General features: G+C 33.2%; 1 protein-coding gene across 1 annotated transcript in view; it reads right to left on the reverse strand.

Moving 5' to 3' along the window:
• The window catches only part of LOC143225077 (protein FMC1 homolog), a 59,863-nt gene that overhangs the window by 17,369 nt on the left and 16,750 nt on the right, over window positions 1–25,744 (reverse strand). Inside the window, exon 2 of the mRNA XM_076453797.1 lies at window positions 15,180–15,332. Coding sequence (XP_076309912.1) covers window positions 15,180–15,332 — 153 coding nt within the window. The remainder of the gene's footprint in view (window positions 1–15,179; window positions 15,333–25,744) is intronic.

Genomic DNA, 25,744 nt, shown 5'->3' on the forward strand with positions numbered 1-25,744 from the left:
AACGATACAACATAAACATTCGTTAGAAAAGAAACAAACAACGATACAACATAAACATTCGTTAGAAAAGAAACAAACAACGATACAACAAACATTCGTTAGAAAAGAAGCAAACAACGATACAACATAAACATTCGTTAGAAAAGGAGCAAACAACGATACAACATAAACATTCGTTAGAAAAGAAACAAACAACGATACAACAAACTTTCATTAGAAAAGGAACAAACAACGATACAAAATAAACATTCATTAGAAAAGGAACAAACAATGATACAAAATAAACATTCATTAGAAAAGGAACAAACAATGATACAAAATAAACATTCATTAGAAAAGGAACAAACAATGATACAAAATAAACATTCATTAGAAAAGAAACAAACAACGATACAACATAAACATTCGTTAGAAAAGAAACAAACAACGATACAACGTAAACATTCGTTAGAAAAGAAGCAAACAACGATACAACATAAACATTCGTTAGAAAAGAAGCAAACAACGATACAACATAAACATTCGTTAGAAAAGAAACAAACAACGATACAACATAAACATTCGTTAGAAAAGAAACAAACAACGATACAACATAAACATTCGTTAGAAAAGAAACAAACAACGATACAACATAAACATTCGTTAGAAAAGAAACAAACAACGATACAACATAAACATTCGTTAGAAAAGAAACAAACAACGATACAACATAAACATTCGTTAGAAAAGAAACAAACAACGATACAACATAAACATTCGTTAGAAAAGAAACAAACAACGATACAACATAAACATTCGTTAGAAAAGAAGCAAACAACGATACAACAAACATTCGTTAGAAAAGGAACAAACAATGATACAAAATAAACATTCATTAGAAAAGGAACAAACAATGATACAAAATAAACATTCATTAGAAAAGGAACAAACAACGATACAAAATAAACATTCATTAGAAAAGGAACAAACAATGATACAAAATAAACATTCATTAGAAAAGGAACAAACAATGATACAAAAACATTCATTAGAAAAGGAACAAACAACGATACAACATAAACATTCGTTAGAAAAGAAGCAAACAACGATACAACAAACATTCATTAGAAAAGGAACAAACAATGATACAAAATAAACATTCATTAGAAAAGGAACAAACAATCATACAAAATAAACATTCATTAGAAAAGGAACAAACAATGATACAAAATAAACATTCATTAGAAAAGGAACAAACAATGATACTTTTTCGTTTGTTTATATGCACGTTTCGCTTTTTTTATAATCCTCCACTCTCCAGTTTGAAAGACCTTTGAAAGACTATGGGATTTGTTGTAGCGTTGTTACGTCGACTGAAGTTTTCAGATGGATAAACGATTCGATCCGTGTGATGAATTCTTCATCAGATGAGCCATACAAGCAATTCAGTACAAATAACTACCTCTGTGTGACGAATAATCATTTATCTCCATTTCTGTTAAGTAACGCAAGGCATGGCCTAGTGGACAGCATAGCGGACTGTGAATTCGATAATACATGGTTCGAGTATCATCGTCACAAAATTGCGCACTATAGTTTGGGGCCATGATTGCGTTGCAAAAGTGACGGTCAAATCCTGCTATTGGATCAGAGTAGCCCAAGAATTGACGGTTGGTGCTGGTAATCAGCTATCTTCTGTTTAGTCTGAGTTCAAAATTAGGAACGACTAGTGAACATATCTTTGTAAAATATTCAAAATAAACACATTTTCCCTTGAACTGTAATATACGAAAACAGTTATATAATATTGTTATGACTGGATTAGTAACAACTTGAAAAAGAAATGTCCTAATTCAGCACAAGTCACTGTTCTCAAATCCACTTGTATTGTTAGATATTGTTCTCATGTACTTGAATTTGGGCAAAGATAAGTAACTCAGAGAAATGATATGATTGAACATCCAACCTGTAACTGCCTGTCTCTCGATTAAATGGAATGGTCATATTTTGAAAAGGTGTTTTTCACTTCGCTTTTAACAATACAATCTCTTGAATTTTTACTACGTCTTTGATAACTGTATTTTTGGAACGTTAAAAATTTGAATATTTGTACGTGTTTATTTGTGTGTGTGTGTGTTATTCAACTCTTGATTAAATACGGCTCCAATAGCACTAGCATGGCTTCTCATATGACCTTTTAATACCATGTCACCTTACATTAACAAACGCCAATGTCTAAAGCTGTAACTGAACTCACTTATTACATAATCACTTAAACTGTTTAGTCATTGTTTCTAGTTCTCACAAGCTACAACCGCAGCCTACTGATCTTCAATTCTGATCAGCAGTTATGTGATACGATGCCATATACAGAGTCCAGCAAAAATAGAGTTGGTATTAATGAAAATTTTACAAAGAAATTACGTAAGAAATTATGTTTTAAATTAAACAATTCTATAACCACTTTCTTCCAAGCCTGTACATTTATACTCTTATTACAGTGAAGGTTTATTTAAACGTTCACAATTTAAATAATTCTTTTTCCATCTTTCCTAATGCTTTAATTATTGAAATGTTTAAATAAAAACAACTATATATATTGAATTCAGACGAGTAAGAATTAAATCAAAGTACAGGGTGGCCCGTAAGTCCCTAACCATCCATATATCTTATGTATCCAGTATATCTGTGTGCCACACCTTGAAGAGGTGCGTGGCTATTAACAATCAATGTTTAGGTCAATTAGTTTTAAAATAAACTGTACTATCATTATTTGGTCAAAAAACAAAGGAAGGGGGAATGTTGAAGTTGTAAATTATAGATTCTTGATACACATAGGAAAATTTGAGGTTGTGCAAAGAAAATGATTGTTACTTAAGCCTAACATAAGAGGGTACCAAAAACATACAAGCAATAGAGTCACTCATCTAATTTTGAGTTGAAACTTTTTTTTATATATGCATGATGTAAAGTCCACATCATAAGTCACTAAACATATATCAGTGAATAAAAATTTACGCTACACTTTGGAAGATTAAATATTTGTTTTATAGGTTATCCAATCCATGTTTTAAATGTACTTACGAACTTGTTTTTATACCCTCGATTTATTTAAGGTCTCTATAACGCCTTTATACAAATACTTCTTTATAATGTTTTTCATAAAGATAATTACTAAAACCTATTTATCCGATCACAAACGATTATTATAAATCAATGAACCAGGAAAATGGAAAGTCTTTTCCTATTTATACGTGCGTTTACGACGCACGTTTTTTAAACTGCTCGTAATAAATACACTAACATATACCTATCTTAGTTTTTTAATTATATTTTAGCACATTTGGTCAACGGAGATTTTCTAGTTATTTTAGTGCTTTAAATTTTTTATTACAAAACCCAAAACGGCTTCGAGTTTAAAACAAACCTTTTAAATAAGCTTATAATTACTTTTAGAATGTCCTAAGCCTTTCACTATCAGAATATTGTATCTATAAATTCAGTAAAATAATTTTGTCGACTATAAAATAAAATCGATTATAAGACTTGATTACGTGTGAGAAGTACGTACGTCATATTCTTTACTTGCAACATTATACACAGCGATATAATTTTGTCAAGGACGTTATTAACGAAACGCAAAGGCGCAGTACGTTGTCTGTTCATACATAGCTCATAACTTTATTCAAGCAACCTTTCGTGCGTGTCTGTTTTAATTATGAACTCACATTTGGAAATTTAAGTAGAAACTCCATCAAAGGTCTCGCATTTATATTGTTTAAGAAACACAAATATCTACGATATTTAACAGAAATGCTTTTCATAAACGTTAATTGAGTATTTAATACACTCCCATATTATGTGTATTTTTATAAATAAATTATTGATAATTACTAAGACCTTTCATTAAATACCCTCACTGAGCAACCATTATTCTACCTGTATTTATTTTTAAATTTCATCATGTATGTCTATTCACATTATTGTTTTCATAATATTAGTTACAATTTTAATCGGTTATCATATCAACATTGATGAAAAACTGTACCTTCACTAATTTTGTATTACGATATTCCACAATATTAAGATAACGTATACAAGTTTAATCCAATTAGTAAATGTATATTATTATTATTATTATTATTTGATTTCACGTTTTGATACGACGTTTCCTTATATATCACTAACGACCAGTTTAAATGCTTAAACTTTAGTTACAATCATACGTCACTGAGCAATCAATGATTTTAATTTTATTACGTAATAAGGTAAGTTTCGTCGATCACTTATGTTACACACGTGGATGACTGGACATCTTTTGAAATAACGGGTGATTAACTGGAAAAGGAATGATAATAACTTTGTGCGTTTGAAAGTATATTTATTCCTCCAGCATACATGGCAAAATGAGATTTAAAATGTTTTAGTTTTCGCATATTAAATGTTTATCATATTGAACTGCACACAAAACTAAATGACAAAAGAATAAAATAACTTAAAAATCCAGTAAAGTAAAGTAATAAAACACAGAATGCACAATTTACTTCAGTATTTTTCGCAACCAATATGTTTATACTATAGCAACACAGCTTCCAAATAAAACATGGACCCAAGATACCTGGAACTTAGGTTCTGGCATGAATAGATGATTAGGGCACTTGACTTGGCATCTGAAGGTCGCGGGCACGAACCCCTGTCCCACAAAACATGTTCGCCTTCTCAGCCGTAGGGGCGTTGTAATGGTTCAGTCAATCCCACTATTCGTTGTTAAAAGAGTAGCCCAAGATTTGGCGGTGGGTTGGTGATGATTAATTGCCTTCTTTCTAGTCTTACACTGATAAATTATTGGCGTTTGGAGCAGATATTGCTGGTGTAGCTTTGGGCGAAATTTAAAACAAATCTGGAGCTTAAGATAAATCACGAGACACACCTTGCGATAACAAGCATGTTGTCATACTAACTTGCTAATCTCGAGAATTACGCAACATTTTGTTCACACACGTACTTGTCAGTTATTTCCTGCTGAAACCGAGAATAACCTGAAATACCTTGTAATATGTACAGACTCAGGTACTACACGTCATAATTTTATAAATAAAGTTTTGTGGATACAGAACTGATGAAACAATACACTGCGAACTGTGGTGCCTGTTTGAGCATTTGTTTCTCGTTTGAAAAGCTGTGCACGCAGACAAAGCTCAACATTATTGATTGACATAATGAGAGAACAGGCATGAATAATATAAATTACCAATTTTATTTCCCAAACAGAATATCCTACATTAAATCATAATGTCATTCACATTTGAAAATGTGACGTAACTTAAAAAATGAAAATGTAGATTTACTCTATGCTATTCTTGAGTGGCTCTTAGCATGACTGAAACACTCAACAATTACTTTCCTTGTGTTCTCCGATTCATAAATTTTACATGTTAATTTACTGGTGAAAATTTAGGGGTGGTGACAGAAATAAACAACCTTGTACTACATTTAAATGTAAGACATAAAACATCACAATGGTCTCAAAGGGATCAATGAATGGCAAGCTAAAATTGCATTCAAACAACATTGTGCCAAAATTGATACAAGAAAAAAACAAGAAAGAAAATTAGATTTCACAGAATAACATTTAGAATGTAAACTTTCAATGGCTCTGATAAAATGATTTTTCAGCCTGGCAGAAACATTCGGTCAATACCGTGACTGGTGATGTGTTAGTACAACTATTTAAACTATGCTATGGTACTTGTACTTAGCTGTTTAGTAATGAATAACAACGATGCTCATTAAAAGAAAACGGCGAAAATGGTTGTTTGTTTTAAATTTCGCGCCACACACGAGATCTATCTGCGCTAACTGTCCCTAGTTTAGCAGCAAAAAACTAAAGAAAAGACAGCTAGTCGTCACCAGCCACCGCCAACTCAAACTACTCTTATTAACAAACAGTAGGATTTGACCGTAACATTAGAACGCCTCCACGGCTTAAAAGGCGAGCATATTTAGTGGGATAGGAATTTGAACTCGCGAGAAACTGAACGGCGAAAAATGTTTCAAATATTTATACGCTGACTGGTCAGTTTAACTGGACCATCAACTAAAATGCACGGTTGAATCACCGTTCACTGCACTGATTGATTAAAATGGTCCTGGTATTAGAATGTACAAGGAAACGACGGTATCTAATAAGACCCTATTCAATCCATTGAAGATTACTGTCATTAAGTGGATCTCAGATGTCAGCAAATAACTGCTCGTGTTGGTGAATGCGACACTTACATACACCCCACAGCTGGTTGATCGGTTTCAAAATGCGGCGACCGTATTGGCTAATAAAAATTAATGAAGTCAGTGTGATGATTTTTGATCTAGTTTCGTTTATTTAAAACATTATGAATCGGTGCATTACTGTCTCAAGAATGTTCTTGTTCATTTATAGAAGGAACACGATTGATAACAAGTTTTAGATACACTAGATATTATTATACCTTCTGAGGAAATCAAAGGACCAAACCCTCCCATAGTTGCGTTTCTAAACAGTTATCCCCACTAGTAACTTTTGCGGTTAGAATAAAGCAAGCACGTTCAACTGGTCGCGCGAGTTTCTTCAGCGTCATTTTATTATCATTACAGTACCAATTTGTTGAGCGCAAAGCTACGCAAAGGATTATTTGTGCACTTCCCACCACGGGCACTAAAAACCCGGTTTTTAGTCCTATACGCTTACAGTCTTATTACTGTGACACTTAGGTGTCAACTGAGAGAAAAAAACGAGTCATCTACCCGCTCTCAGCTATTTATTACTATAATCCACAGTATACACTGATAAACACTTTCTGTTTGTGTCCGATTTAAACCGCTTTCCGACGAGTCGGCGCCATTTAACAAGTTCTGCAATGCCATTCGAGTGATACTGTTAGACATGTCAAAACCTGGTCACTGTTGATCGAATGGGTCAGTTGGGACCAGTCTGGCGTCTGTTGCATATAACAAACCCGTTCAAATGCTTTTTCAAACAATCAGTTACTAGACTGACAATATGGTGTCTAAGAGCTTTCAGACAAGCCAATCAATCGCGGGTAGGGAGGTTCTAACAGAGCGACTTGTTAGTATAGAAAGGTAATTGAGAGGTTCTCCAATCCTCTTTATGCGTCCTTCGTTAGAAAAAAACAACAAATATTAATAACTTTTCTACGGAAAGCTTACGCAGTTAATCTTTATACATGATTTAAAGGAACAATATACTGATACTGTTTATTTCAAATATTATAATTTCAGTCAGGTTTGGTCTCAACCATTCAATAAATAACGATAGTCACATATAAATACGTTTCTACACTTCACCGAATCAATCCCTTGCTTAAAATACAATATATAGGGTGGCCCGTAAGTCCCTAGCCATCCATATATTGTGTCTAAACAACGTAATAATACTAATGATGAGTTGAAGGCAGCTGTTACCGCGGCATTTGGAACAATAACCCCTGCTATGTTGAGGAAGATGTCTCACAGAACATGGGGTAACATAATTATGCAGCGAGAATGAGGGACAGCACACAGATACACTGGACACACAAGATATATGGATGGGCAGGGACTTACGGGCCACCCTGTATATATGTCTACATATTTATGTATGTATAAATGTCTAGTTTGTGAGTCAACGAATCAGCTCACAGGTAACATGAATATGCCAGGAATATTTTTTTCTGATGTCCTCTGTAAACATTTGGTATTTACTAGTACTTTCTAATGAAGAACTAGCTAGCTCTATAAAGTAAAACTAAACAACAACAGCAGCAAAATAATAAAGCAGTTCTATACGACAAATTAACTAGATGTACACAATGTAAGGCATAAGAAAACTGAAACCTAAAACGATTAGAAAAACCGATTCACCAGCTTGTTATTAAGTATCTAAGCAAAAACACTTTAGGTAAGAGAAAAAAGTGCGACCAAACTGGTAGCTACACTTATAGCATTGATAAAAATATTACAACAAATTTTCATTCATTAGTTAACCAGGCTGCGTTGTTTGTACAACTATGGGCATGAGGGTGGGGGTAAAATAAGTCGTCACTTGCATACTAAGGATCGACTACCTTCATTTAATTCTGAAACAATTTCACAACCTCCGAGTGCCATACCTATCATTATATTTAACAAAAAAAAAGTAAAAATATCCATAGAAACTGTTAAAAGTTACAGCACAGGATGTTCGTTATTGTACACGTCATTAAAGTTTGTGTCGTGTTCTGCAAAATACGAGTATCAGTCAGCCATTGGAATGTACTGGCTGTTGAGATAAGTAACAACTATAGTGGGGCACATGACTTAATGCCAGTTTCAACACGTTGAAAAAAAATTTCACTGTTCTAAACAGACCATAATTCCAAAACATTTGTCGTGAATATCTACAACCCAACCTAAAATCTAATAAAACAGGAGACACGTAATTTCATAGTGTACTCGAAAATACGTAAACTGATAGTATATTTATAGAAACTATTTATTTGTTCTTAAGTAAAACACTGTACAGTGGACTACCTGTGTCACTTGCACCTCATGGATTTAATCCCTGAGTTTTAGCGTTAGAATCCCTCGAGTTTATCGCTTAGTCACTAAAGGTTCAAAGAAATTAGTAATAACTGATTAATATATCGATAATACAAGATGGCAGATGTGTGAAAAGCAATAACAGTAATAACTTGCATGCTTTTTCTTATAAGATATATCACAGATTCACAGAAAACACGAAAGTATTTTGTTTTTACATACGATTTCCATTTTATGTAGTTCATGTTCGTATACAGTGATGTATCTATGTAGAGCGGTTTCGATATATTTTGTTTTGAAACCGACAGAATACAAAGTTTGTTTCTTATTGAATCATCTGTTAAACTTGTTAAAATATTCTACATGATGTTCAGAAAGTCACTGTGGAGTTTTGTAATCATATGTTGGTAAACTTGTTAAAATATTCTACAGGTTGTTCGGAAAGTCACTGTGCAGTTTTGTAATCATATGTTGGTAAACTTGTTAAAATATTCTACAGGGTGTTCAGAAAGTCACTGTGCAGTTTTGTAATCATATGTTGGTAAACTTGTTAAAATATTCTACATGATGTTCAGAAAGTCACTGTGCAGTTTTGTAATCATATGTTGGTAAACTTGTTAAAATATTCTACAGGGTGTTCGGAAAGTCACTGTGCAGTTTTGTAATCATATGTTGGTAAACTTGTTAAAATATTCTACATGATGTTCGGAAAGTCACTGTGCAGTTTTGTAATCATATGTTGGTAAACTTGTTAAAATATTCTACAGGGTGTTCGGAAAGTCACTGTGCAGTTTTGTAATCATATGTTGGTAAACTTGTTAAAATATTCTACAGGTTGTTCGGAAAGTCACTGTGCAGTTTTGTAATCATATGTTGGTAAACTTGTTAAAATATTCTACAGGGTGTTCGGAAAGTCACTGTGCAGTTTTGTAATCATATTTTATTCAGTCTATTTCAACTCAGCAACTGATAGCGGTGTTTAGAAACAAATTAAGAAGGATCCAAGCCTGTGTTAATGCCAACGGGGGTCACTTTCAACATTGTTTATAATTGTCATTCATATTTACCTCCTGTATTCTATATTGAAACATGTCTGTTAATAAATATATAAAAGTGCACAGTGACTTTCCCAACACCCTGTACATTTTCATACACAATATTTTTCATTTCAACACAATAATCAATTGTTGAAACTTCACTACTTCTTGAGTATCAAAGCCAAGTAATCTCATTCAGAATTTCACTACTAGGCCTACTTTCAAAATTGTTTGACAGACTAATTTTCTTAGAGGTTTATTAAATCTAATATTAAAATCATTTCATTAGTTCATTTTAAATGCTTAAAAACGTATTCTTAATATCATGATCTTTTTTTGTTCTAAAAACGCTGACGTTCTCACGTCGAACGTTACAATAGGATTAACTTATTTTTATGCCATTCAAACTACATTACACTAATACCAAGTGACCAGTACAGTATTTTCATGTAAAATTGAATTTCCAAATGAGTATTAGGTTTGTTTTAAGAAAAGAATCGAACGAGAAATCTGAAGAGCAATGTTTGTCTCAAAACTTCATTGTTCTATAGTGAAAGAAATACGGCTGGAAAAGCTTGTTAAAAAATGAACACAATATTCATCTACAAACACAAAACAACGTAGCGTGCGTACTCGTGCAGCATACTAAATGTTAGAAAGCTCAATGAGTGCAAGATCATTTACTGGCTGAGTTGATGATGTCTTTACGTTTCGCAGACGAATACTGTCAGAGAATGACCAGTCATATTGTGACCATTGCAGGAGAAATTATACAAGCTTTCTTTCAAGAAGAAAAATTTGTTTCTTAGCTCTACTTTTGTGATCCTAGTATTTATAAAAAAAAATACAGTCTTGAAAGAAGGAAGCTACAGCTTGACATGGTAGATCTACAAAAGTAACATACTCTCAAGAAAAGTAGATAAAATCTGCTAGAGAAAATCATCTACAATAGGACAAATTTAAACATTTCTCTGGACTTCATACTTATACTAAAACTGTATAGAAACTTAATTAAACAAAAACATTTCAACATTTCCATCTATCATAAAGCAGGACGAAAACATTGATAAGCCTGTGTATCTCACTTTTCCTCCCTTCTCTGTTTCAGGCTTGTCTTCAAGTTAACAGTTAAAATTTAACTTAAAACCATTAAATTTTAAACTTATGTTATGGTCAAAGAAAATATTAACTTTCCTTTGTTTTTAAACACACACACACACACACACACACACACAACCATTGAAAAAAAGAACTAGACTTATTACATTTCACAAAGAACTGTCCTTCAATACAATGTGAATATCCTTTAAACTAAGACTTAAAATAAAACAGTACATTAGTTATATAATTTTAAAAAATCCTCTAACTTTAATCTAAAAAATTAACTATGCTGCACAATATTTCATAATAAAAATGAACTGTTCAAAGAAAAACCTTTGAAACACACTTCATAATGAAATCATAGAATGATTCTTCAGCATGGAAAAAGCAATTTGCAATTATTCTCTCACATGTACACCAAGTTAAAAAAACACACAAAATAAATAACCATAACACAGTTATCCTGCTCCCTTAAGAAAACTGCCAAAAGATGACTGCATTGGCAGATTTCAGAAACGTTTCTTGTGAAGAGAAACACACAGGATGATAAGAAGCAATCAAATCCTTAATGTCATCTGTATTTGAACAAAAACCCCAACAGTTACATTGTATCAAAGTGGTCATTTTTATTCATGTGAAGTAGAATGGGGTGGGGAGCCCTTCTGTTTTAAACCCATATTTTTCTTTATTGGATGGTGGTCTATTTACCTCCACAGATCCTGCCCTAGGCTGAGTAGACAGGTCTCTGTCTGTGGATGAAGAATCCAGCAACTGAAGGCAGGAACAAATAATCGTTTTATATCTTGGGGCTGGAGAAGAAGATGGACCTGTTGAAATACCCAAACCCAGAGCCAAAAGGAAGTGGACCTGGACAGTCATTGGAAGGAGTGGCAAGGACAGAGATTGGAGTAAACATAGATTTGCCAGCTATTTTAACTAAAAGACTCTTCAGACGTTTTGCAAATGATTATGTTGGAGGCACAGAGAGATCTGTCCATACTCCCACTATAGCAGTAAAAGAGAGTGCATCAGTGTATGCTGAGATGGAGGGGAGAATAACTTCTGAGCCTCTGAGTAAGAAATATAGTTCACTGTTCTTCAAGCATTGCATTTCTTTCTCCTCCACCCACATAGGGTAAGAACCAGAGTAAGAGGGGTGTGAACCACTACAGTTAACACAGTGAAGTTTCATTTCACACTCGTAGGCATAGTGATCTTTGTCACCACAACGAGCACACGTTAAAAAACCATGACATGATGTCTATGAGTGACTAAACAGCTGACACTGGAAACATCTGAGAGGGCTGGGAATGTATGTCCATACCTTACAGTTCAGATAACCTACCTTAACTGTGGAAGGTGGATGTGGTAATGTAAACATCAAAATCAGAACATTAGTAGGCATCATAATTCCGTTTTCGTAAGTGGAAATTCAGCACACTGCAGAAAAACCTTGCTGGTAAAACCAATAAGGATCTCTCACCAATAACTCCCCTTCAGGAATTCAGAGTAGCATGCAGTATGCTCTTCAAATTCAGGAAGAGTTTAGTGTGTTGTGATGAGGATGTTTTCACCAAAATGTCTCTAGAGCTCAACTTTCTTACTAACTTGGGGGAGCTAGCAATTCCATCTAAACCCTTTTGAATAAAAATGGGAGACATCTGCTCTAAGGATTCCTCAGATAATGAGTGCAATATGAGAAATCTAGATACAAAAACTGACTGTGATGGTGATTGTTGAACAGTCATTTCATTTGTGGCCATTTACCAATTATCGTTTTTTTTTCTCAGTTTTGTTTATTTTGCTTTATGAATGGGGGTATCCATAATGAAATAAGAACATTTCAGTGCCCACTGTCCCCACCTACCATGCAGCCCTACGAGGGGACACACTACAATTTCAAACAAGGACAATGCAGCAATGTCAAGGTTTTGTGAGCACTATACCCAAACATCAGTATCAGACACAATGTCCATAACACCTGTTGATAATGTCCAACACTGGTACTCGATTGACCCTAGCTCAAGTGAACCAGCTGAATGACCCTGAGGCCACTCAAGGCCAAGTGGTGTGTTAGGATTCAACACTTCAACCACCAGGATCCTCTGATCCCTTTCATGGGTAGTCACTCACAGGAAGTAAACTGAAAGTACAGAAACTTCTCTGGGAGGTCCCCTCACCACATACAGGAATCCACCTTGAGGGGAACAATGATATTATATATCGGCCTAGCAAAGTGTCTACAGGTTTAATGTGTACTCATGCCCAACTTTGCCTGTCAAATGCATACTTCATAAACATGAGGACTATCCAATCCACTGGCTTCCATAAGCATCCATTTGATCAACTTCCTGTATCCATGATGTTCTCTGTTATGTCTGCTTGGCAATGATAATACACATGCTACATTCTCCAGCTTGGACACATTTGTTGTCCAGTTGCAATAGGAAAGAATGTGGGTTAGGCTATTCTAATCTCATCTTTGACCATCTGCCTAAGTCAATGCTTTCACTGTTAGCAACTTTTTTCCATTTACTACAGATAATTTCACCAACTCCTTAATATTTCAATTTCATGAAGTTGAGATATTTTTTACACTGTGGTCATGAAAAACACCAGGTAAAACTGTGTTTTCTTTCTCTCTTTCTAGCCATAATGTGAGCCTTTGTTCCCTTATTTCTTCCATGAAAATTCATTACCTGCCAAATGTTTACAAATAAGAACTGAAACATTCTTTAACTAATATTAATGAAAACAGTATATGTACTATATTTCCCAATGCATTTCAGGGTAGATAGTACAGTAAACCTCACACTCTTCAATTACAAATATCAAGACCAAATATTCTGTTTTCATGCCCTCATTGTCTTTTTCCTTGTTAATTACTGTACTTTTTGTGTAACTGATTTATTTATGTTAATTTGTTTTAAAACATGATTGTATGTGTACATGAGACCATACACATTTCAGTGCCCACTGTCCCCACCTACCATGCAGCCCTACGAGGGGACACACTACAATTTCAAACAAGGAAATGACATTGTATGACATTTGTCCTATTACCAGTGTGTCTTTTTTTTCTGTTTTGAATAGCTAGAAATGAGTTAGTTTTATTTTAGTGTCTCTCTTGTTCTACATCTTAAATAATTTAGTACGAACTTGATTCATTACTGTAGCTGTCTTGTTCTGTAACTATAAATACTTAGATGTCATCTTGTATTGTCACTTGACATTGGTTAGTACAGGTGATCTGTAGAATTATTTATGAACTTGTAATGTATTTAAAGTTCTTATGAAGATCTTATTATGTTATGTCTATTTATCAAACTAGCTGGCCTTCTTGATCAACTCATATTGGCTGCTGGGATTGAGAGAAGTTTAGGAGTTTCTGAAAATGTCTGCATGGAACAAAGGCAAAAAGAATTCTGATTTATCACTGAAATTCAGACAAAACACACTAATACAATGATGTATTTGTCATCATAACTTCCAAACAACAGAAAGAAGGAAATTCCTCAACTCATATTAATTAGTACCAGAATATGTACTATCCCATGAAATGGGTCTTCCTCTCCTTTCCATAGGAGAGACACTCTGCTAAAGTGATACGAGTTTCTAACGAGTACATTATGCAACTTTAACCAACTATAAGGAATAACACATTTATGACATTTGACATTCTGTTAACCAAAATGTCAATCCAGTATAGTATGCAGAAATATCATGTCTCCTATCTTCTCATATTAATGTGGAGTTTTTCAGAATGTTAACATCTTGTAGATCTGTACAGTATGCATGTACATGCATTTTCTGAGTTCATGCATTTTTGTTGCATAACACCAGGTCAAGAAAATCTTTCAGTTGATTTTCATTATAGCTGTTAGGTTTTTAGATATTTGATTTATACATTAATGTTCCATACATAAGAGGAATATATTTGGAGAAATGAAACCACGTCCAATTTTTTCACAAATATGACCATCCAGCATTCAGATGCAAGTACACACACACACACACACACACACAAAGTTCTGTATTTTAATTAACCAAATGTTTTCATTGTGTTCTACACATTGAATACATCAAGTTTATTTCTTTGTCTAAACTCAGTTTTAGCAAATTCAACATAGCTTCATATTATATCCTTCCTATCCTCATGTTATAAAATGGACCTACTTAATAATACTATATCCTTCCTATCCTCCTGTTATAAGGTGGACCTACCTAATATTTAATATTCTGTGGAGATTAGTTTAACCTCAAAATACCACATTCCATACAGAACACCTGCACAAAAATGTAGAAAAATTATGGGAATGTACCTGACCAAAGGTAAAATATACACTAGTTATGAAAGGTTGAAAGACATGACAATTTCAGTGATTAGATTTGAAAAATAAATTCATCTAAAGAAAAAGAAATCTCCATGTTTTTCTGAATATTCTTTCACTGAGTACTATTCTTAGGTTAAATAAAACATCGCATTGTACAGAACATACAACATACCTTTTGCCTTCTTATGCTACTTAAATAACAAAGGTAGGTGCGAGCTAGGTACTGGAGTTCTGCCTGCCCTCTACATATTTGTTTTTCTGTAACTTGATGTTTCCGCGTTTGTTCTAATATATACCTGAAGATAGGATTTTGAATAACTGATTTCTAGAAAGAAACAAAAATGGAAAAATATACATTATTTTAAAACACTCAATATCCTACACAACTGTTAAAAATTGGTGGATATAAAATATAATTGGTCAGTATTTCTACAGGGGTTTTCAATTCCTTTAACTTGTTATTTACCAAGAAATATATTTGCATTAGGACAACAAGTTTATCATTTCACTTTATCTGATGGACAAGCAGTCTTTTTTAAAATAAAACTTTGATATTACTGTGTTATTCTAATATGTATCACTAAAAACACTTTACTACACTGTGATATGTAGTGCACAAGCATCAATGCACCAAATACTAAATATAACATAACAGAACAACTTGAGGGAAGCTCAGGACTTCCCTATTGTTTATTGTTCCTTTGTGTCAAATGTATACTGTTTATTGGTTAGAGGTATGCATATTTGTGTATGTGACAAAAAGGTCAGGCCATGTGTTAAGAGTGAATCTGTCAGCCATGTGTTTTTGAGTGTTTAAACATGACAGACTGCAGATGATGTTTTGAAGTTGATAAAAAGTAAAATTAAATAGTAACTCCTTACTGGCAACAACAAGAAGGGTATGCACTATGATACCTTCTTTTTGGTTAATTACAATATAAAATAATGCAATGTTAATTCTACTTTTTTCATATTACTTAAAACACTAGATCAGTTTTTTTCAAGAAAATTCTCCATCTAAATAGTTTGACCAGTGAAAAATTAATTCCAAATATTGTCTATACAGTAATTAAATGAGAAAATACCGTTTTGATAATGTGATGCCTACACGTATTCCACCACATCAACTTCAAAAAGCAAAATGAGAACAAGAATATAAAATTTTGTGTTGAATTCAAAATGATTAAATTAATAAGTGATTAAAACTGTTAGTGCAACACAATTTATATACAGCTATGGTACTAAGAAACCAATTTGCACAGAGACATTTTCTTCTATCCTTTACTCAACTAAAAAAGAATGTTTGATTTTATTTCACTCTTAGAAAAAATATTTAAAATTCATTCAATGTTTCTTTTACCACCACATAATTGGTTAAAGCCAACCAGAATACACAAGGAATTGCAGCCTAATTTTAAGAATAGATGTTAAATCTTATCTCTGTCTTTTAAACTTTGGGTTCAACAAAAACAAAGATAATATGGGTAAAAAAAAGCCTGTAATACCAATGGCAATGCTGCAGTCAACACCCAACACAAAAAGAAAGTGAACAAAAAAGAAAAAGGAATGTTTTACTCTTATTGGAAAAGACACTCAGCCATGGTTAATTCTTAAGGAAACCTGGTCCAAGGGAGAACAAGTCTCCAAAATCCATTGTGAGGTTTGTCTGAAATATCCTATAGTAGCAGCTACTCATACTGGATTTGGCATGAATGCTTTCAATATGCCATCAGCTCCATACTTAATCAATCAATGCATACAGAACCAGAAAATCTCACATGGCATGTGTGTCATGGTACAATCGGGAGAATACAAAACCTACAATGCTGTTGTGGAATCTGAGTTTTCTAAATTCTGTAACTCAGTCTGAAGAACAACCCTTATTGTGGAAGCAACATGCAAACTTAAGGAGGTGGAAAGGAAGATGTTAAAATAGTTGTTTAACAATTCATATGTAATTGCTTAGCATTGCAAACCTCCATCAAACATGGAATTATCTGCAGAGCTGGTTGTGGACACTGGAGACAGTTACATCAACTTTTTTTGTGAACCTGACGATGACCAAAGAAAGTCAAAACATTGTTCCTCCTCTACGTAGAAAAAAAAAATCCCAACCCAAACGAGCAGTTTTTACATACATATAGAAGGAAATACTGATTTTTTTTTTAGATGTGGGATAGAAGTCCTTAATTATCAATGAATAAAAGTCCTATATAGTGTTAGAAGATCTTGTTCCATAGGAACACACATGTGCATTAATCATCCTTTATGGTATTATGAATGGAATTAGGAAGCAGTTTTGGACACATTTAAAGAATTCCAAAAATTAAGTTAAAAATTGATATTACTCAATCTTAATGGTTCAGCTGTTATGATGGTTTAGAAAGGTGATGTAGAGCTCAACTAAAAAAGATATTCCATTTCTATACTTGTAACATTGTGTAGCTCACAACTTACAGAGCTGAAAATACTATATGTAGTGAATTCTTCTTATGCTTCTCAGTTTGAAGAAATTTTGAAATGGGTTTTTACACTTTACTGGTATAGCTCAAGAAGGATATGATGCACAAGAAATAGCAAGGATTACAGATTTTGACCATTTCAGTGGTGTGAAACAGAACTTCAGCTACATACCAGCATTTAATGATTTGACTAGATGTTTTGGCTAGAAAGTCAGGAAGAGCTCAGTCCACATGGCAAATCTGAAATTGAACACGTTCTATCCAGTTTATTTTTATGTTCTTTCCACTGAGGAGAAGGAGATAAGTTTGGAGAAGTTTAGTGGACTAGAAATAAACATGAAAAGTTTAGTCACAAAAATACACCTGTTCTGTCTGAACATTCAACCATGTTGCCAACAAAAGCTTCCAGCTCATGGCAACATCTTAAAGCACATGGAGGTTTACATTCAGTGTATCATCGGAAGAAACAGAATGTGCTTTCATCCATTAACGTCATCAATCGCCCCCTTAAAAACTCAGCTTAAGAAACACATTTTGCAAAATTTGATGCTTCTTAAGTCTGATGGGCCTGAGCTTGAGGGGAATGATCCAAACAGAGCTATTGAATATTATTTTAGTTCTGGAGGCACTAAACATGAGAAGGCACATGAGACCCACCATTCGTTATAACTGTTATGGCAGGTAAAATCTGATGTAGTTTGAATCTTTTTAATTTAACAAGTTTATTTTTTGCTACGTGCCATACACAAAAAATATACGTAGTTAGTTTAGGCAAGAATACGTGGACTGCATTATGTTTTTCATTATTTGCTTTCAAACTAAGTGAGCACAAGAATTTCAACCATCTTTTCATTATCAGATAAAGGCTATATTTGATTTATTTGTGCATTTCATGTAATGGTGATGGGATGAATAGATTTTTTAAGATGGACATTAAGATTTTTTAAGTATATTATCCTATAGGAAGTAGTTTTTATCAAAAACTGGTAACCCTGTCCTTGTTCATGAATCACAGTCTTTATTCTTTTAAGTGAAGCCATCATCTTTATTATGTATCTGATTTTGTCAAAACTTCTCATCTGAACGAGTCCATGATTCACCCTTGAATATTTAGAACTTTTTCCAGGTCTAATTGTTTTTGTTATAAATATTTTTTCCCCCTTTAGTGCATATTCTTTTAAGCTTTAATAATATTTCCTTTTAAGGCTTTTATAACTGTACTTCTCTGTTCTTTAACTCTTGAAAATGTCAAAAACACACACAAATTGTCAGAATATTAGCAAAATATCTTCAAAGATTTTCAGTAGTTTTCATTCTCCAAGAAAATTGAAATTGTTGTTATACAGGGTAAGTGGATCAGAAGTGAGGAGATGTAAAAGTCAAGTGGGGAAACTTATCAGAAATGGCAAAGCAGTGGGATCAATTCTTGTTCAAAGCAGCTAATTTCAAGGTAGAGATGTGGTTAAGATTTCTACTGTCTGAATTTGGTATGTATAATGATTTAAATATTATCTTGAATTTTGCTTCTATAGCAAACAGTATTATACATAAGCAGTAAGAAATATCTTAAAATATTTTAATAATGAAATACTTTTATAATTCAGGCTTAAACACCAATTGTAACCCTATAATAAACCAAACGTTATATAGTGTAAATAAAAGAGTAAGAAATTTGTTTGTTTTTGAATTTCGTGCAAAGCTACACAAGGACTATCTGCGCTAGCTATCCCTAATTTAGTAGTATGAGACTAAAATGAGAAGGCAGCTAGTTATCACCACCCACCGACAACTCTTGGGCTACTCTTTTACCAACGAATAGTGGGATTGATCGTCATATTATAAAGCTCCCAAGGCTGAAAGATTGAGCATGTTTGGTGTGACAGGAATTCGCACCCGCGACCCTCAGATTACGAGTCAAGTGCCTTAATTACTTGGCCATGTCGGGCCCGCTGCAGGGGGGGGGGGAACTTTTCCAAACTTATACTGACTAAACGCTAAGTAAAGTCTACCATTATACACACAAATACACACGAAGAATTGGTATACTGGAATTTCGGTTGGGCATTAAATTGTCCAAAAAAATCGAGCTTGGAATAGCAGTGCGTGATTTCGCTTCAATGGAAGCATGAAAACTTAAATCAATAAATTTTAGTTTGGTTTATTAAACCAACCAAAACCCTCCGGTTTTGTTACACGACTCAAAGTAAAGTTGCAGGATGAAAATGGAAGTGGTGTGAAAATTTGATAGGGCGCAAAATAACAATCGCTAGGCTTACGTCCACGATTTTAGTGCGAGATCCAACAACGTCATGCACATATCGACCAGCGATACGCACGGCGGCTCACGTACATAGGTTGATTCTATTTTAGTCCAGTGTAACAACTACTATAAAAAAAAAACATACAACCTTGAACTCTACGTTTACCGTCTGTTCTGTTTAAAGGTGTGATCTATAATAATTTGCGTTGCGCACAAGTAGGAAGTGATCGTTACCCGCCTAAAAAATATTTCTATACACTATACATAAATACACACATTAATTTTCAAACGTGTTTATTTTATTTTGTGCAATGTTTCGGACTCATACTCTTCTTCAGGCAGTAATTACCATATTATACAGGTATAATAAAAATAAATACAATTTAATGAAACAAGTAGGCATCAATACAGACGTAACCTAGCAAGCTATAGTATGTGTGTTTTTCTTAATAACAAAGTCACATCAGGTTATCTGCTGTGTCCACTGATGGAAATCTAACCCCTAATTTATGCGTTGTAAATCCGATGACTTACCGCTGTCCCAGCGGGCGGCAGTTAGCTATTGTTGCATAGAAGTTTTTAATACTACAAAAATTATTGAAATAAGAAATTCCAAACAAAATAATCGATTTACATAAACTATAAATTTTTATCCCCACTATGGAAAATCATTGTAATTATGTTAATATGAGCCAAAGTAGGGATAATTTTTTTAAACATTTTAATTAACTCAGGTTTTGCAGTTTTGATTTTCTTATTATAATACTTTTTTGTAATATTACAACTTTATATTACAGATACATAGGTTATGTACATATTTATCCCTATTTGTCTTTACAACATTTATTTATTTTTATTATACACGTTTGTTTCACATTTGTTAACTATAAATTTGTGCGTTAACAACACCAAGCGTATACCTGATTCGAATTTATTACTCATCAGGATCTCTACTACCACCCTACATTCATATCTAATTATATGTCCAAAGTAGCACACCGTCCGTTTAAATACATAACAGCATTCTTTTTGGTATGAAAAATAAAATCATTGTGGCCCTAGACATACGAGTTATGCGATTAAATTAGAAAGATTACATTCGCTATTTCTTCTGCATTCTTGTCTAGAAAAGTCACTTACACGAAAATTCGTTGAAATTGTGAAATTTTTATTCACTATAAGCACATATATAGCGATTTAGGCGGTTTCATAATTACAATACGCTTCAGTTTTGCTCAGCCAATATTGTGAAATAGTCATTATTGATGTTCAGATATTTTAAAGATGGGTTTAAACAGGCGATTTTTTATGGCCGCCATTCTGTATCATCACCAACTCTACCACATTCAGTACTACCGTCCTTAAAGATAGAAACTAAGTTAAGAAAGAATTATTGAAAGTAAAAAAAAAAAAAAAGTGATATCTTAAAATAAACACATTATTTGATCCTTGACTTTAAAAACAAATTTTCTTGGGAAGAAGAATGGTCCCCTTAAGACCCTGGACAGTCTTAACTAGTGAAATCTGTGTTCTTGTTTTTGATGTAGACTTAACAGTAACTTGACCAAGGCAATATAACGTATCCGTACCCAGAACTAACCATATATATAGTACTGAACATTACTTGACAATTTCAATTATGTTTCGAAATGCCACGTGATATTCACTTGCAAAATGCTTTGAAGTCAAGTTTGACAAAGTATTTATTATCCTATTTAGGCATACAGAGCGTTTGGGTCTGTTTATACTAACACTTAAAGTAAATCGAGTTGTCCACACGTGTTCATTATTGTGAGTTCCTATTTTCTCATTAGTTTTTGTTTACTTGTTGATATCCGCGCAAAGCTACTCGAGAAGTAATTGCGCAAGCATGTACACAGATGGGATTCGAATCCGCGATTCACAGATTAGGAGTAAAATGCACTAACCACTCAGTCGTGCTAGGCCTAATTATAAAATGAGAAAGATATATGACTATAGTTTTATCCCTTATTACACCAATACGATTAATTTTTATACAAAATCATAGTCGTCACAATCTACCTCAAAACATGATTTACTAAATTTTCATTTTCATGTCATGTTTACTTCATATTTGTTTACACACACACACAAAACACGAAAAGAGTGAGAGAGAGAACAAATACCTGTTGAAGAAAGATTTAGCTTTCTAAAGTACACAGTTTAAAGGATTTCTTATTTTTGTCTTTCATGCTCATATTTACAATATACCAAAAACCAAGAATCCATGTAACATATTTCGTATCTATATATGTAAAAACGGCTCATTTGGGTTGAGAAAATATTTTACGAGCCGTTTTTACATATATATTTCTCTACAAGTGGGTTTTCTCGACATCACTATTTATATTTCGTATCTATCTAGTTTTAATTCATTTCACTGATACAAGAGTAACAAGAGACTTGGATTATAAAAAAATTACTGCCACGAGCACATGGTGGAAGACGTTCGATTACAGTGAGATACCGTTTCATTCGATGACAAGGAAATGGCGTCCAGGAATTAGCGCGATTCAGCACGTTGAATAATACGTTATATAATTAGTTCCAAAACATAGTGGAAGGATGCAAAATGTGTGTTTATAAAGAGGGTGTTGGTATTGGGAATATGCTTCTCCAGGAAAAAGTTAACAATTAGAATAACAATTTTAGTGGGAGACCAATTATAATAGGTATCTGAAAATAAATACAAATGAAAGCTATTATGAAAAAAAGGCAGTTTAAATGCTAACTTGCATCATTTTCTTTCGTTTTACCCTAATCTCTTCCTCACGTTTCCGACTCTGTCTTTAGCTACCAAATTCGATTGAGAAAATTCAATTCTAATTGGAGAACTCGCAAGCCTAACGAAATTTATGGGTGGTAGTACATGGGGCAGAGTGGGTGCTAGCCCTTCTGAAATGGGAATGAATGTGGGGTCATGTCATCCTTATTCTGATGCTTATACTTGTACCAGATAGAAATACTGAAGTTCTTTAGCATTTTAGCATTACGCCATTGTTATTGTGATGATTTTCAAATTTTACACGATGACCCATTTTACAAACATCTCATCGTCAGGCAGTAAAAAATATAAATTAAAAACTACAAGCAGTGAACTACTAATATAACGTTTTTCACATATTTAAATGTTTACATAAAGTACCACTAAAAAAGAAAAAGAGTTTATTTAATCACTTAGCTCTACAAGTTACGATTACAACAACCAACATTTAACCAAAATGTGTTCTGTTCCCTTGGTCGACATGTTATAGAACCAAACAAAACAGCACTTTTACGCTTCTCTCGCCATCTGTTGAGGACCCGGGTTATTACAAAAAGTACTATGCATAGGTAACTTCCGTTGAACCCTTGCCGTATTCCAAGTCAGTTCTACTATGCTTCGGTTTCATTGACACAAATGGATGAAAATGGCGACCAATTACCCTCGAACAGGATGAATTTCGTTGCAGCTGAGTAGACTGGAACAAGTGTCTGGTGAAAAACTGCATGACAAGAGCGAGCAAACACGTTATCATCAGATTACAAGTATAAAGCGAGAAACCACTGAGCCACGCTGCTATACACGTAAATATGTATAACAAATATATTGAAACGAAACACAGTCTCAGTACCACGATTCATGAAACCAATATATACAAAATTCATCCAACAAAAAACAATTAGCACTCACGTTTGTTTTTGTTTCTGGTATTTGCGTAAAGTTATTCATATAGGCACCTGTGTTGTAGATGGAAGTCAGCTCGTTAACATTATCTATCATCCACTCTTGTTTGATCAAATTATAAGCCTTAACTGTCACCCATCGCCTCAAAGGGTGGATGGAATACAATTTATATGCGGCAATGGCGAATATTCGGGTTCATAGTCAAGTGAGCTAAACGTTGGGTAACGTTCAGTAAATTTATAAAACTTAAAAACCACATTCATAAATTGGTTTTATTACTCTTTGACTGGAAATTAGTTTACTGCTTCAGGTTTATTATTCAACTTATTACAGCAACAAAAACTGATACCTTTTCTATAGTTTTGAAATATATTAATGTGACAAGATATTTATTTACAGGGGAAAATTAAATTCTTTCAGTTTGTCTGAACTTAAGTACCAAGCTATAAATGGGCTATCAAGTGTTCTGCCCATCACAGGTATCAAAACCCAGTTTCTAGTATTGTAAGTCCAAAAACATGCTGCTGTGCCATTAGGGGCATTTCTTGCAGGCATAAGATAGCAACTTAATATGATCTGTAGATTTAAAATTTGGAAGCATTATTTTCAAATAAAATCACTTGCATGAACAATAGCTTTAGATTTATAAATATTACAAAATCTTACTCATCACACCATGAGATTAATAGTAGCCATTTTTGCATTTTTTTCAAAGAATAGGCAAAGTATGTGTTACTTTTATACACACACACACATACACACACACACACACACACACACACTTGTGCACACTTATGATTATTCTAAAGATAAATTTTCCCTGAACCCAGTCTTCAAATTGTATTTCATTAAAAGTAATTACTAACATCTTAGTGATCATTCACAATTACCATCATTATAAAATATGAAACACTGTTTGATAAAAGTGAGCTGGTAAAAATGCATGAAATGTTTGATAAATTATGTGAAGAAATGCTGGCAGCTTTAATATATTTTGGTCCTCTTTTTCATATTAATGCTTTTAAATAATGTGGATAGACATCTCTGCCACTATACCAGGTCTCTTATTTCAACATTTTATGTTTGATGGGTGGTTTTAGTTTTAGAATTATGTTTAATAACATATAATTAAAAGTTGTGAATGGTCTCTTAGAAACAATATTTGCAGAACTCCTAAGAAGCTAACAAATCATTCAAATCAATTTAAAAAGCAATCACCAAAGGTCCTGAAATAGAACCACTAAAGGATCACCATGAAGAAAAATGACCAGTTAAAAGAAACATCTTTATTTAATAGCCAAACTAGTTTTCTGTCTAATACGTAATGTTATGACTAATTCAACAAAAAATAAGCTTACTTATTTTTTTATGAAACATTTTATTGAAGGTTTTCCATAAGTAACAATTTCAATCACTGTACTCCACAACACCAGAAACTCTATCAAAAACTAACAAGGTATTGAGTATAATTTAATAAGTAGCACCTTTATAAAATTGTTTTTAAAATTATACATTTAGTACAGACGACCTTGAAATGAGAGCTGGTCAAGTTGGGTGCCAATGAAATGGTTCAGAATGTTAACAAAAAAATCTACAATGGTCAAGACCTGACTAATTTTAAAATAAAATCAGATCCACATATGTTATGAGACAGATGGATGCTGTGCCAGTGAAACCTAACAGAGCTCAAGTTTCATAGAGACAACTTGCCTTCATGAACAATACAATCTAAGAATGTACACAGAATTAGCTAATGTTTGCAAAAATTTAGGAAGATTGAGAAACCACGGAAGTTAATTTAGTTTTGAAATGTCTGACCATAAATTACTTTCTTATGAATTTGAAGTTACAAATTTAGATTAAGATGGTGGCATGCTCATTTACTAGCTTTCACTGAAAGATTGTTTTTAAACAGTATGACCACTAGATCATATTACCATTACTAACTTTATATTACAAATTTTAAGAGTACTGTTCTTGTGATTCAATCTGTCTCTCTCAGAGCATTATAAAATGTCCTATTTTTCTTATTTTATTCCTTGTCCAACCATTAGTCCCATAAAAGCTAAATCTGTAAATGTGTTTGTACAACTAGTCTGAGGTTTAGAGTTCTGTCTATCATATACCTATTTATAAAAGAATTACACTTTTTCAAGTCTGTAATATGATAAAATCTTATGGACTTCCATTTGAGAAAACTAACAATTAATGCATGTAATACCTACTAACAGATTTTATGCACCTATAGTTTTTTTTATTTCTGATATAATAATTAGTTTTTGTTTTTTTAAATAAAAAAACTAAATGTTTGTTATGAAATATGTTTA

The sequence above is a fragment of the Tachypleus tridentatus genome, chromosome 9 (assembly GCF_004210375.1).
Source record: "Tachypleus tridentatus isolate NWPU-2018 chromosome 9, ASM421037v1, whole genome shotgun sequence".
Classification (NCBI taxonomy): Eukaryota; Metazoa; Arthropoda; class Merostomata; order Xiphosura; family Limulidae; genus Tachypleus; species Tachypleus tridentatus.